The sequence below is a fragment of the Centroberyx gerrardi genome, chromosome 13 (genome assembly GCF_048128805.1).
Source record: "Centroberyx gerrardi isolate f3 chromosome 13, fCenGer3.hap1.cur.20231027, whole genome shotgun sequence".
Lineage (NCBI taxonomy): Eukaryota > Metazoa > Chordata > Actinopteri > Beryciformes > Berycidae > Centroberyx > Centroberyx gerrardi.
In genome coordinates, this window is record NC_136009.1 from 5539914 (window position 1) to 5554808 (window position 14895).

The 14895-nt window shown below is 40.4% G+C and overlaps 1 protein-coding gene across 1 annotated transcript; it reads left to right on the plus strand.

Moving 5' to 3' along the window:
- Window positions 1–586: 586 nt before the first annotated feature.
- LOC139917818 (myosin-7-like) lies at window positions 587–14645 on the plus strand. Its single transcript, XM_071907017.2, has 38 exons — window positions 587–637; window positions 863–1075; window positions 1319–1462; window positions 1681–1837; window positions 1940–1967; window positions 2814–2919; window positions 3021–3113; window positions 3194–3257; window positions 3376–3474; window positions 3578–3681; window positions 4217–4355; window positions 4474–4592; window positions 4736–4885; window positions 5011–5181; window positions 5284–5593; window positions 5747–5820; window positions 5967–6172; window positions 6259–6382; window positions 6595–6731; window positions 6851–7106; window positions 7264–7506; window positions 7584–7760; window positions 7843–7988; window positions 8099–8189; window positions 8268–8657; window positions 8792–8918; window positions 9046–9164; window positions 9282–9478; window positions 9720–9903; window positions 10456–10621; window positions 10715–10839; window positions 10922–11230; window positions 11316–11519; window positions 11668–11964; window positions 12161–12265; window positions 12595–12690; window positions 13137–13271; window positions 14522–14645. The coding sequence occupies exons 2-38, from the start codon at window positions 875–877 to the stop codon at window positions 14540–14542; spliced, it is 5814 nt and encodes a 1937-aa protein (XP_071763118.1). The 5' UTR covers window positions 587–637; window positions 863–874; the 3' UTR covers window positions 14543–14645.
- The last annotated feature ends 250 nt before the right edge of the window (window positions 14646–14895 follow it).

Sequence of the window (14895 nt, forward strand, 5' to 3'; positions counted from 1 at the left end):
AAATTAGATTAAAACAATCAATATGAATCTCAGAAGGCATGAATCTAAGCCAGGTTTGGTCATTAAACTTGTCACTTGTCTTGCCTGTCTCAAGTTAGGATACGGATGTTCAACATGCAATGCATTGTTCTCAGAGCACAAGCACACTCGGGATGATGACAAAGGAATTCCTTCCCTTGACTATTTAAAGACGGAGCTGCGGTCCCCTGCCTGCTTGAGGATATATATGATTAATCGCAGCGCTGCGTGGAGCTCCTAATATGGCGCAGTCAAGAGACCCCATTACTGATAAGACTCTGACCCGCTGATTTCTATATTGCTTTCCACCGCTCATTAACCCCCTCCCTTCATGTACCCCCCAACCCAACAGACACAATAACATTCCTCGCCCCTGAAATGCTCCTCCATATTTGGCAGAGGGGCTTCGTTTATAAAGAGAACACATGGTCAAACCCCCAATAGGTCACCATTCTATCTCAAGGTAAGATGCGAGGACAAAGGCTTATACATTGACGACTAAGTTTTAAAACTGAAGCATTACCTGTGTCTGTGCGGACTACAAACTTCTCTCACCTGTTTGCATTATTTCTTTCCTCAGGACCATTACACCTCACTCTTCTCAGTAGGGGTTGGTAAGGTAAGAGCATCTCAGCAGTGAAAATGTTTGACTGTCTCTCACTGATTTGAATACTGATTATTTGTGAATACTCTGTAGTATGATGAATGAAAACAAAAATGATATAACACATTAACATGATAAATTAATAAACAATTATGTATTGATTTTATAACACCACACGGAATACTTTATGTCCTTCAGTTTCCTTTAGTGCTAATTGTAGCTGAACTTCTTTTTCTGTAGACAAGGTGAAAAATGGGTGATGCTGCCATGAAAGAGTTTGGGGCAGCAGCCCCGTACCTGAGGAAGTCAGACAGGGAGCGTCTGGAGGCCCAGACTCGTCAATTTGACATGAAGAAGGAATGCTTTGTTCCTGACACTGACGAGGAGTACGTCAAGGCTTCCATCACCAACCGAGAGGGAGACAATGTCACCGCTCAAACTGAGAGGGGGAAGGTTAGTAGGCTGCGAGGCACAGCTGCTCTGGGTGCAACTGGCTTCCTAACTAAGACACCTAGTGGTGATAGAGGAGAGGACTCTAGCTAATTTGTCCTAAGTCCTTAGAATAGTGTACTCCAATATACTGTAATTAAGCTTCTCCAGAAGATGTAATTCAAAGGCATGTAACCTATATTTTACAAAAGGCACTTGTAGCAACTCAAATGCCAGTGTACTGACACTCACTATTTCTATTTTCAGACTGTGACAGTGAAGGAGTGTGACGTTCACCCTCAGAACCCACCAAAGTTTGATAAAATTGAAGACATGGCGATGTTCACCTTCCTCCATGAGCCAGCTGTGCTGTTTAACCTCAAAGAGCGTTATGCAGCATGGATGATCTATGTGAGTGATCACTTTATGACTTTTAAAAACATTTTAAGGTAAACTAAGGACTATATCCTTCTTCTTCTTTCATCCTTATTATCTTACTATACCGTTTCATATCAAAAACAACTACAGTGCACCATTCCTGAACAAAGAAGAAATGGCCATTTAAGTTCTGTTGTGATATAATTGGATTTATCCTAAGTATTTTGCTGGTTTTCTCTCTGTCTCTACAGACCTACTCTGGGCTGTTCTGTGTGACTATCAACCCCTACAAGTGGCTGCCAGTCTACAACCAAGAAGTGGTTGTTGCCTACAGAGGAAAGAAGAGGACTGAAGCTCCTCCTCACATCTTCTCCATCTCTGACAATGCCTACCAGTACATGCTGACAGGTATTTCAACTTAACTATATGAAATGAAATGGAAAAATGCCAAATAAGCCTGGTACCTACCTAAGTTACTGTGAGGTTGTGATCCTTTCCTCTCTTTTTCAGACAGAGAAAATCAATCAATTCTCATCACGTGAGTTCGATTCAGAATTGTCTGTTCTACTGTGAGAGTTTCAGTTAGTGGCATCAAATTAGTTTTCCATGAAAGATTGTATACTACAATCTTGTTTTTGTGAGTTTTGTGTAGACAAGTTCCTCTTAACCCTTGTAATGCATCTGATTAGTTGTAGGGATGCACTGATCGGTAGCCAATATCAGTACCAATATGGAGTGTGTCACTTAATACAACTGTCAAATTAGCAACAGAATAAAACTAATATGGTCTTTTGTTTAAAAACCACTTAATTATCTTAAGATAGGCATGTCTGAAAAGTTTAACCTGTTGTGCACCTGCATTTGTACTGAGATTCTTACAAAAATACATATCGGTATCGGCTGATATGGGTGGGAAAATATTGGATATCGGTATCGGCCGCAAAAACACATATCGGGGCATCCCTAATTATTTGATTAGGCACATTAACAGCGAACAGTTGTGGATGTTAAAATTAACTAAATAACACTAAGCATGTTTTGGTCAGCTTGTTTTCATATGCATAGGCTACCTGACTGATTCACTGGATAACTTTGTCATGTGATGTAATTTCATTTGAAACAAGTTACTAAACTTGTTTTAATAACAGCAGTGGACCAGTGCAGTACAGTGAATGTTAAATACGATAGGTTAATAATCTGATTATGCGTAATAATAAGATGTAATAATACTAATAATACACAACATTATCCACTGTGAATAATGGTGCTAGTGACTTTAATTTACTTACATTTTTGTTGATTAGTCAAAAAACGTAGCTAGTTTCATATGATGTAAGTCACCTAGTTGTAGCCTGTTTAACCAAACAATATAAACTGTCTTCAGTGGAGAATCTGGTGCTGGGAAAACTGTCAACACCAAGAGAGTCATCCAGTACTTTGCCAGCATTGCAGCTGGAGGCGGGAAGAAGGAAGGAAGCTCTGACAAAAAGGTTACTATGCTGAATGTACTGAAAATCTGTAAAGGCACCTTACCCTGTTTTCTTAACTGCTTATCTATTCAAACTGACGTTGTATTCTTGTATTCTTTCAGGGAACCCTGGAGGATCAAATCATCCAGGCTAACCCTGCTCTGGAGGCCTTTGGAAATGCCAAGACCATCAGGAACGACAACTCCTCTAGATTTGTAAGTACTTGTCTGTAATGAAAAAGCCCGTTGTGTTGTGTTTATTAGATTTTAATGTGTTGTTGCTGTGTATTTTTCAGGGCAAATTCATCCGAATTCACTTCGCCGCCAGTGGAAAGCTGGCCTCTGCTGATATTGAGACTTGTAAGCATTCTCTCTTCACTCATTTTATCTGCTTCATTATCATTTTGTCACAATCATCACCTACCCACCCACCTACCTACATAATGCACATGTACTGTCAACCTATCCATCTTCACAGATCTGTTGGAAAAGTCCCGTGTCACTTTCCAGCTTAAGGCTGAGAGAGATTACCACATCTTCTACCAGATTCTGTCTCAGAGGAAACCTGAACTGCTTGGTAAATAAAGATGACTGTACTTTAGCACAGTAACAACTACTAGTTATAATATCGCATTATCTCTGTATCACACAAAACTTGACATTTCTGTTTTGCTTTTCAGAGATGCTACTCATCACCAACAACCCCTACGACTACGCCTTCATCTCCCAAGGAGAGACGACTGTAGCTTCCATCAATGATGCTGAAGAGCTGCTGGCAACTGATGTGAGTAGAGATGCATCGTGCCGCTATTTCATGGACAAAACCGATTCAAACTCAAAAGTATTGGCTGGCATATAGTTTCGATCCAATTCATAGCTTTCACTTATAAAGATTTAGACCATACACTGAAAAAAAATGGTTGAAACGTAAACCATTTTTTTCCATTGGAGAAGTCTTAAGCCAGAAAATCTAGTCATCTTGCTTTGACTTCTCACATGTTACTGTACATGTTGCTCTTGGCTTGGGATTGTGAAACTTCCCCAATGTCACTGGTAACCCGGTATCAGCGTGTCCTTAGATGTGAGTTAAAATGATTTGAATAGATCAGATGTCTCATATGTTGCATCAACTGCGGTGTTATGTGGGATCCTGGTGGATCAGTGGGCACATACCATCATGGGTTTAAATCCAGCTCACAACTCCCATCTATTTCATCCCCCTCCCATCTATCTCGTCACTCTCCACTGTATACTCTGATAGAACAAATTCCATGACAAATAATATTGAAAAAATAGCCAATACCATTTGCCTCACTTAGGATGCCTTTGATGTGCTGGGCTTCACTCAAGAAGAGAAGAATGGCATTTACAAGATGATTGGTGCCATCATGCACTATGGCAACATGAGGTTCAAGCAGAAGCAGCGTGAAGAGCAGGCAGAGGCTGACGGCACTGAAGGTGAGAGATGTTCTCAGAAGCCCTGAAGCATGAAACAAGAGAGCCAGGGATATGAAAGATTCCAGGACTCAGACATTTTAAACTTACTTAGGAATTCAATTCATTTTCACTTTCTCAGATGCTGACAAGGTTGCGTATCTGATGGGCCTGAACTCTGCTGACCTCATCAAGGGTCTCTGTCACCCAAGAGTCAAAGTAGGAAATGAGTGGGTCACCAAGGGACAAAATGTCCAGCAGGTAAGAGTGAAATTTAAGAGTTGACCTTAGTGTGAGGTATCTCACACGATGAAGGAAGGTGCAACACTGGGCTTAGAAGGAAGGAACTTACAACACTAAGCTTAAAAGAAAGGTTAATTAATTAATTTTGGGTTCCATGCTAGGTGTACTATGCTGTTGGTGCACTGTCTAAGTCAGTGTATGAGAAAATGTTCCTGTGGATGGTGGTGAGAATAAACCAATCCCTGGACACCAAGCAGCCTCGCCAGTACTTCATTGGTGTTCTGGACATTGCTGGGTTTGAGATCTTTGATGTGAGTTCTGTCTATTTGTAGACAAAGATTTTAATTAATTCCCTCTCTTTTTCACTTTGATGCAAGTCAAAAAAATGTCATGTGTGAAAAATGACTATGCTGATGGATACTTTGTCCCATTACAGTTCAATACCTTTGAGCAGCTCTGCATCAACTTCACCAATGAAAAACTGCAACAGTTTTTCAACCACCACATGTTTGTTCTGGAGCAAGAAGAGTACAAGAAAGAGGGAATTGAATGGACTTTCATAGACTTTGGTATGGATTTGCAGGCCTGTATTGACCTGATTGAAAAGGTGAGACTGGAATATACCATGTTCAGTGATCAATAGAGATGCATTAAATACCTAACCATTAATTATTTTTTCCTCAAACCACTCATATTTTCTTCTCCTCAGCCCATGGGTATCATGTCCATCCTTGAAGAGGAGTGCATGTTCCCCAAGGCCAGTGATGCCACCTTTAAAGCAAAGCTATATGACAACCACCTGGGGAAATCCAACAACTTCCAGAAGCCCAGGGTTGTCAAGGGAAGAGCAGAGGCCCATTTCTCCCTGGTTCACTATGCTGGCACTGTTGATTATAACATCAACAACTGGCTGGTGAAGAACAAGGATCCCCTAAATGAAACTGTCGTTGGACTTTACCAAAAGTCTAATCTCAAGATGCTGGCCTACCTCTTTGCCAATTATTCTGGAGCAGATTCAGGTAAGAAAAATAAAATACACTGCATTAACTTTCATTGGCAATATCAATACCTTATCATATTAGTCATATAAGGCTATTGACAACACCAAGATTGAAACACTTATGTCTGTGTCTGTTTTTGCAATCTAATGAGATACACTAATTCATCAACAGAGGGAAAGGGTGGCAAGGGAGGCGGAAGTAAGAAGAAGGGTTCGTCCTTCCAAACTGTATCTGCCTTGCACAGGGTAAATAAAAACTAATGTGTGAATGGCTGCTTTTCAATGAAAATAAACTATTGAGACTTCATCTTGAATATAAAACTGAGAGATACAGTATGTCATGATGATCACCTAAACTGGGAGTTAAGCACAGGACTTCATTACTTCAACAGGAGAACCTGAACAAGCTGATGACCAACCTGAGGTCTACTCACCCTCACTTTGTACGCTGCATCATCCCCAATGAGACCAAGAATCCTGGGGCCATGGAGAATCCTCTGGTGATGCACCAGCTACGTTGTAACGGTGTGCTGGAAGGCATCAGGATCTGCAGAAAGGGCTTCCCCAACAGGATCCTCTATGGAGATTTCAAACAGAGGTATCACCATACAGTATAAAGATGTAAGTTTCGTGTAATTTTAAAAGAAAATGGAAATATAATTTATAACTTTTGTTGTTTAACAGATATCGCATCCTGAACCCTGCTGCCATCCCTGAGGGCCAGTTCATTGACAGCAGGAAAGGAGCTGAGAAGCTACTTGGGTCTCTGGATATTGATCATAATCAATACAAGTTTGGACACACTAAGGTAACTGATAAAAGAGAAAGCCCAAGACCATGCACACCTGTTTCACAAATTGTATTTTATATAATGGCATGAAAGACAAGAAGAAACACCTATACACTATCAAACAATTGAAAGCATCTCCAACTGTCCCAAAGTGTGAGCACTTGTCTGTTCGATATACTGTATACACTGTATATCAGTTTATATTTTGATACTGTTCATATCTCTGAAAGGTGTTCTTCAAAGCTGGTCTCCTTGGGCAACTGGAGGAGATGAGAGATGACCGTTTGTCACTCATCATCACTGGAATCCAAGCTAGATCAAGGGGTCTACTGGCAAGAGTGGAATTCCAGAAGATTGTTGAACGAAGGTCAAAAGAATCAGATGCTTAAAATTAAAGAAAATAAAAATATGAAAGAAAAAAAAAAAGTAATGATTTAGTATTAGTATTGGTATTAGTAGTAGTAAATTTTGTTTGATCTTTGACAGGGATGCATTACTGGTGATCCAGTGGAACATCCGTGCCTTCATGGTGGTCAAGAATTGGCCTTGGATGAAGCTGTACTTCAAGATCAAACCTCTGTTGAGATCTGCTGAAGCAGAGAAAGAGATGGCCAACATGAAGGAAGAATTCCTCAAGTTGAAAGAAGCTTACGCAAAGTCTGAGGCTCGTAGGAAGGAACTAGAGGAGAAAATGGTCTCTCTTCTCCAAGAAAAGAATGACCTGCAGCTCCAAGTTCAGGCTGTAAGTTTGATGACAGACAGCATTCCTTTGAATATTCTGAATATCAAAACTGTGATCCAGCAATTGTATATTAAATATAGTGCATGTATTATAGCAGCACAATTTATAGTTTTATAAAGTTTATAAAGTTTTTAATCTAATGAACATTTCAAATTAGGAGCAAGATAATCTTGCAGATGCTGAGGAAAGATGTGAAGGGCTGATCAAGCACAAAATTCAGATGGAAGCAAAAGCCAAAGAGCTCTCTGAGAGACTTGAGGATGAGGAGGAGATGAATGCTGAACTGACTGCTAAGAAGAGGAAGCTAGAGGATGAGTGTTCTGAGTTGAAAAAAGACATTGATGACTTGGAGTTAACTCTGGCTAAGGTGGAGAAAGAGAAGCATGCCACTGAGAACAAGGTATGACCCTATTTCATTTCTTTCTGACTCTCATGAACAATTAGCGCAAATTGAACCTTTCAATACTCCATTTGTAGGTGAAGAACCTGGTTGAGGAAATGGCTTCTCTGGATGAAATCATTGCCAAGCTGACCAAGGAGAAGAAAGCCTTACAGGAAGCTCATCAACAAACACTGGATGACCTGCAGAGTGAGGAAGACAAAGTCAATACTCTGACCAAGGCCAAGGCTAAGCTGGAGCAGCAAGTGGATGATGTATGTAGGATGTTGCATTCCCCTTGCATGTTGCAGACAATGCTTTGATGAGACTATGTCCTTATGTCATGATATTCTCCAGCTTGAAGGTTCCCTGGAGCAAGAGAAAAAGATTCGCATGGATCTTGAGAGAGCAAAGAGGAAACTGGAGGGAGACTTGAAATTGACCCTGGAGAGCCTAATGGATGTGGAGAATGACAAGCAACAACTTGAAGAGCGTCTGAAAAAGTAAGCACATTATTCTATACACATTTATATTCCCTACAGTACAGACAGAAGAGTGCAGGTACAGACAATACAGATATACAATTGTTCTAACTCTGACTATTTCACCACAGGAAAGACTTTGAACTCGCTCAGCTCAACAATAAAATAGAAGATGAGCAGGCAATAGGTATTCAGCTTCAAAAGAAACTGAAGGAGCTTCAGGTAATGAACTTGTTCAGCAGATCAGACCTGATAAAATACTCAATAGCAATTATGAATTAAACAATTGTCTCTTTATAGGCCCGCATTGAGGAGCTGGAAGAGGAGCTTGAGGCAGAGCGAGCTGCCCGAGCCAAGGTGGAGAAGCAGAGAGCAGACTTGGCCAGAGAGCTGGAGGAGATCAGTGAGAGGCTGGAGGAGGCTGGTGGAGCAACAGCTGCCCAGATAGAGATGAACAAGAAGAGGGAGGCTGAGTTCCAGAAACTCCGCAGAGACCTTGAAGAGGCCACTCTGCAGCACGAAGCCACCGCTGCCACGCTCAGGAAGAAACAAGCTGACAGTGTTGCTGACCTGGGGGAGCAGATTGACAACCTGCAGAGAGTCAAGCAGAAACTGGAGAAGGAAAAGAGTGAGCTCAGACTGGAGCTGGATGATGTGGTCTCCAACATGGAACATGTTGTGAAGACAAAGGTTGGATTCATTTCTGAACAGTTTCTTGTTAATTTAGCCACAGCACAAATATTATTTTGTAATACAATATATTTTTAATGCACTGTTTTAAATATTAATATTGTTTCAATAAACTGTGATGCATTTAATTTCAGACAAATCTAGAGAAGACATGCAGGACTTTGGAAGATCAGATGAGTGAATACAAGTCTAAATATGAAGAAGCTCAACGCTGCATCAATGATTTCAATATGCAAAAAGCAAAGCTGCAAACAGAAAATGGTACCTTTTTTGCCTCATGCAAAATGATAACATGATAGATAATGGACATAATATCATATATCTCATTATTTAACTTGCCTACTTGATGAATTTGACAATAATGTTTCTATGTTTGCCAAAATATTAGGTGAGCTCTCAAGGCAGCTGGAGGAGAAGGACTCTCTGGTATCTCAACTGACTAGAGGAAAAATGTCCTACACTCAACAGATTGAGGACCTAAAAAGACAACTGGAAGAGGAGACAAAGGTGTGATGAAGAATCAGTGCATTCTGACAATACAGGCCACCTACCCCTAGTGCAAAATGAATCCTAACTGATGTATGTTTGTAAGATATTATACATTTGTATAAAATCTTCCGACAGGCAAAGAGTGCCTTGGCCCATGCAGTGCAGTCTGCTCGTCATGACTGTGACCTGCTAAGAGAGCAGTATGAGGAGGAGCAGGAGGCCAAGGCTGAATTACAGCGTGGCATGTCCAAGGCTAACTCTGAGGTGGCTCAGTGGAGAACCAAGTATGAAACTGATGCCATCCAGAGGACCGAGGAACTGGAGGAGGCCAAGTAAGACAGTCTAAGATCCAACTTGATTATTTACTCTATCATTCCCAAAGAGCCATTTTATTTCGTCTAGCAGATCAGCTTTTTGTTTGTGTTATGTTCCTTCTAAAATGTAAGACGAACAAAAAGTTTGTCTGTTAGATGACTGAGCAGCCATTCATAGTGGGCCAGTTTATTACGGTTTATTTACCCAACAAGCAAAACCACAGAAACTTTAAATTATTTGAATGTTTCATTTCTTAAGGAAAAAGCTGGCTCAGCGTCTGCAGGATGCTGAGGAGGCTGTTGAAGCAGTGAATGCTAAATGTTCCTCTCTGGAGAAGACCAAACACAGGCTGCAGAATGAGATTGAAGATCTCATGGTGGATGTGGAGAGGTCTAATGCTGCTGCTGCCGCCCTGGACAAGAAGCAAAGGAACTTTGACAAGGTGAAGTATACTATTAAGTATTTGTGAGCATAAATATAATATAAAAAATACCAATAGAAAAATGGTATGGAAATATACTGTATACTAGTTTAGCCTCTGTAACACTTTTTGTAACAGCAAAACCACTACCAAATGACTAAGACTAATCCTCTCCATTTTTTTTTAAAACCTTTAATTATCCATGGAAAGTTCATGCTAATCATGCTTGCTGTTTTCCAGCAATGTCCTGCTTCACATTTACTTACATTCACATCTTGGAGTTTCCAGTTTCCAGTTGAACCACAGTCTTCTATTGGTGGCCACTGAGTACCCCCACTGGAGCTAGCTTTCACATTGTCTAGCTTTGTATTACAAATGATTCAGGGGCTTTCAAATGGAATAGCAGATATCCGGAAGGTTCTCTGCCTGGGAGGACAGTTTTATTCTATTATAGGGAGAAATCACTTGACATCGGCAGGGGACCTACCCCAACCCCCCAGCCAGTGCTACGTCTCCATTCGGTTGGCACAAGTGAGACACTACACTTACAGTTAGCCTTTCTATCCACTGTAGGTCCTGTCTGAGTGGAAGCAGAAGTATGAAGAGTCTCAGTGTGAGCTGGAGAGCTCCCAGAAGGAAGCCAGGGCTCTGAGCACTGAACTCTTCAAACTGAAGAACTCCTATGAAGAATCTCTGGACCAATTGGAGACCATGAAGAGAGAGAACAAGAATCTACAGGGTAAGATCTAAATATTTGTGTTCAGTATTATATATTCACATAACATTCATTGTAAAGCTATCTAAATAATGACACTTGACATGCCATCAACAGAGGAGATTTCTGATCTCACTGAGCAACTTGGTGAGGGAGGAAAGAGCATCCATGAACTGGAGAAACTAAGGAAACAACTGGAACAGGAGAAGAATGAGATCCAATCTGCTCTTGAGGAAGCTGAGGTACAGGCCCTCTTTGATGAATTACACTTTTTGTACATGTACCATGCCATTATGTATAAATTTGAACCCTCCGATCTACCAGGCCTCCCTGGAGCATGAAGAGGGTAAGATTTTGAGAGCCCAGCTTGAGTTCAATCAAGTCAAAGCTGAAATCGAACGCAAACTAGCTGAGAAGGATGAGGAGATGGAGCAGTGCAAGAGGAACCTGCAGAGGAACATTGACACCCTGCAGAGCTCTCTTGAAGCCGAGTGTCGCAGCAGGAATGAGGCCCTCCGCTTGAAGAAGAAGATGGAGGGAGACCTCAATGAGATGGAGATCCAGCTAAGCCAGGCCAACAGACAGGCAGCTGAGGCCCAGAAACAACTAAAGTCTGTTCATGCTCACCTGAAGGTAAATTGGAAAAAGATCACTTTGGTGTTGGTGTTTCTAATTCATAACTGATTATATTCAAGAATGTTATTGTCTTTCCATTAAGGATTCCCAAATTCAGTTGGATGAGTCTCTTCGAGCAAATGATGATCTTAAGGAGAACATTGCCATTGTTGAGAGACGCAACAACCTGATGCAAGCTGAACTGGAGGAACTGAGGTCTGCTTTAGAGCAAACTGAGAGAGGACGCAAACTTGCTGAGCAAGAGCTGCTGGATGTTAGTGAGAGGGTGCAGCTACTGCACTCACAGGTAATATACAGTGATTACATATTCATTCACTGCACTCACAGGTGGATGACTGGTTATTCTGGACAGAGTGAATAATTAATTACATTACTGGTTCCAAAATATTGCAGCACACCTTTTCTCACATACTATATGTCTCAAAAATATTTAGAATACCAGCCTGATAAACCAGAAGAAGAAACTTGAAGTAGATGCTTCCCAACTTCAAACTGAGGTAGAGGAGGCTCTGCAGGAGTGCAGAAATGCTGAAGAAAAGGCCAAGAAGGCCATTACTGATGCTGCCATGATGGCAGAGGAGCTGAAGAAAGAGCAGGACACCAGCGCTCACCTGGAGCGTATGAAGAAGAACATGGAGCAAACCATCAAGGACCTGCAACATCGTCTGGATGAGGCTGAACAGATCGCCATGAAGGGGGGCAAGAAGCAGGTGCAGAAGCTTGAGGCCAGGGTAAGTGAAATTCGGCAGTATACAAATATCACAAATTTCTGCGTATGCATCCGTGGGATTACCATCAATTAATTTCCTGTGAAATTATTCATTGTAGCTGTGTAGCAACAACTTAATCACAGTTTAGCTACTGATTGTCTTTCCCCTTTTTTATTCACCAGCAAATTTAAAATAATGGGTGTCATGATGTTGTCAGGTGCGGGAGCTAGAGAATGAGGTGGAGTTGGAGCAGAAGAAGAGCAGCGATGCACTGAAAGGAATCCGTAAATATGAGAGACGCATCAAGGAACTCACATACCAGGTGACTTTTCAGCCCTTTACCATAACCTGTACTGACTAGCAACACATGAGTGTGTTTAAATGCACATAGTGCTCTATGTAATAACTCATATTCTGGTTAAGGTTTTATTTAGGATAAGCTATTTATAGGCATCTCCACACCCTGCTCACATGGGTAAAGAAAATATTCAGAAAATTCTCTATATTCCACCATCACGTGCCTCAATATTGCCATTTCCTACTTGTATTATTTTGGTTTGTAATAATCAGGATAATCAGGATGTCAACTGGAAAACTGAATATTCCATATTGAAGGCTTAAGTCTGTTTCCCATTCCCTTTATTTTCACAGACTGAGGAGGACCGCAAGAATATGGTCCGCCTGCAGGATCTGGTTGACAAGCTGCAGCTGAAAGTCAAGGCCTACAAGAGAGCTGCTGAGGAGGCTGTAAGTGTGGACTGGATCTCTGTATCTCTCATCTGTGCTGTATACACTAAGTGTACAACATAGTAGGAACAACGATGATATACTGAACTTTACCTCCTTTTGCAAAATATTTGTGGATTTAATTGGTGAAATTACTAGTGATCATAACCTTCAGCTCCATTCACCTGGTGATCACTCTTTTTCATGGAAAGAGTAAGCGTTTATACACTCAGTTTAACACAAGAAAGGCCATGCCACAGTCAAATGATGGCAGTTTAGAATTTAAGAAATTAAATATCTCAGCTTTCAATGTCTCTCCATGACTTTTCTTGGACCCATTTATGGTACAAACCAGTGTTGTGAGATTTTCAAAGTCCCACAATAGCTTGTTGGTCCAAGATCCTCCAAATCCATTGGCCGTTCTAGTGACATTATATTGTGATTTGTGTCTTTGTTTAATCCCGTAGGAGGAGCAGGCCAATACTCATTTGGGCAAGTTCCGTAAGCTGCAGCATGAGCTGGACGAGGCTGAGGAGAGGGCCGACATCGCTGAGTCTCAGGTCAACAAGATGCGTGCCAAGAGCCGTGATGTGGGGTCAAAGGTCAGTAGTTCCTTGTTTAATTAATGATTCCTCCAGATTTTTTTAAAACAACACTTCATATACTATCTTAGGACAATCACAGTTCAATCACATCATCGTCATTTAAATATAACCCAATTAAAATTGATGTTTGATTTTTTGAACAATCTGTAAATCCAGAATTGATAGTGTTCATTATTTTTAAACAGACTAAAGAAATCAGACCAGAGAGTTTATAAAGATCAATTTTATTTTTGAAACATTGTGTTAAGTTATGGGTTAGGTCGGGTGAATTAATGAATCATTTATTAATTTATGGTGACAGGTTAGTGGAAATGCTAGTTTTGGCACACGTTAAGGAATTAACTAAAATGGTAAATAAAAATTGAATATAGTTTCTAATACACACCAAGACATCAAAAGAGACTTGATGGTCAGGAAACAAAAATGAATTGACTGATCTCACTGCATTTTTTCATCCTAGATGGAGCACTCAGTTTTTGTTAATGCATGTTCATGCCTGTGGGGCAGTTCCTATCATTACCTCTCTTTTCATGTGCAACCATTAGAGCATGTTAAAGTCTTGGTTTGCAACCTGCGTTTACCTACTGTACTTACCTACTGTTTGTTTGCTCTCCCATTTTAAAACTGAATACATTCATAATAAGATTTCAGTATTTATGAATGAATCAGTGTTTATGAATGTTCTGCCCATGCAGAACATGGGCTCGGAATCACATTTTCTTTTGCAAGTGATTAATTTGTGAATAAATTAATGAGTGATTTTTAGTTAGTCCACCGTTATTGTAATTCAGATAAGCAAACTCAAACTCACATTCTGTAAGCTGCATTATGTAGTTTTGGAAAGGATAAACTTGATATATAGAACTGAATAAAGGGACTAAAATGAAAGTGAAAATAAGGTTGTTTGTTTTAGTTATGGTAGGATGCTTGAAGCAAAATAGCTTTTCTCCAAAAACATGATATCATATTTTTATTCATTCAGTCCTACAAATATAACTGTTGACTGTTCACATGGTCATATTTCCTCTCCAAGCCAACATACTGCAGCAAAGGAATGCTAGCAATAAATGAACCTTATTCATGTCAAACTATTCAGTCATTATCAGCAAAAAATTGCTACACGATTCAGAACAAAATTTGTTTAAATAGTTTAGCACCTTGTGTAACACTTATTGAGCTCTTACCTACAGTCTTCTCTCACTGATACCTCTCTCTCTTTCTACTCTCTTTATCATTCTCCATCACAGAAAGGGCTAGATGAGGAGTGAAACTCACAGACGGCCATCTAAGACCTTTGGGATCTCCAGTGGTTTAGTTCCCTCTGCCTCCAAAGTAACTCTGTAGAATAAATTAAAAGTGCATTCAAATTAACATGCAGAGTCCTCATTCATTTCAAGCAGGTAGAATCCTCCACATCAAATTACACTTCAGTGACTTCAATGACTTCAATGATGGAAGGTAGACCTGTCGGATAATGTTTAGGTTCAATTCACCAACTTTCACTTCATCACCAATACATAATATCACCCAGTTAGTAGATGTATTTTAAATAATTCACCATAAATATGCAACAGGTGAGTTAGCATTAGAGAACACAACTCAGAACTGCAAACAAACATAT

Coding starts and splice junctions, on each gene's coding strand:
- LOC139917818 (XM_071907017.2), top strand. CDS start 875: ATGGGTGATGCTGCCATGAAAGAGTTTGGGGCAGCAGCCCCGTACCTG. Junction 8,658..8,791: donor AACATGTTGTGAAGACAAAG/GTTGGATTCATT, acceptor ATTTAATTTCAG/ACAAATCTAGAGAAGACATG. Junction 9,479..9,719: donor GAGGAACTGGAGGAGGCCAA/GTAAGACAGTCT, acceptor TCATTTCTTAAG/GAAAAAGCTGGCTCAGCGTC.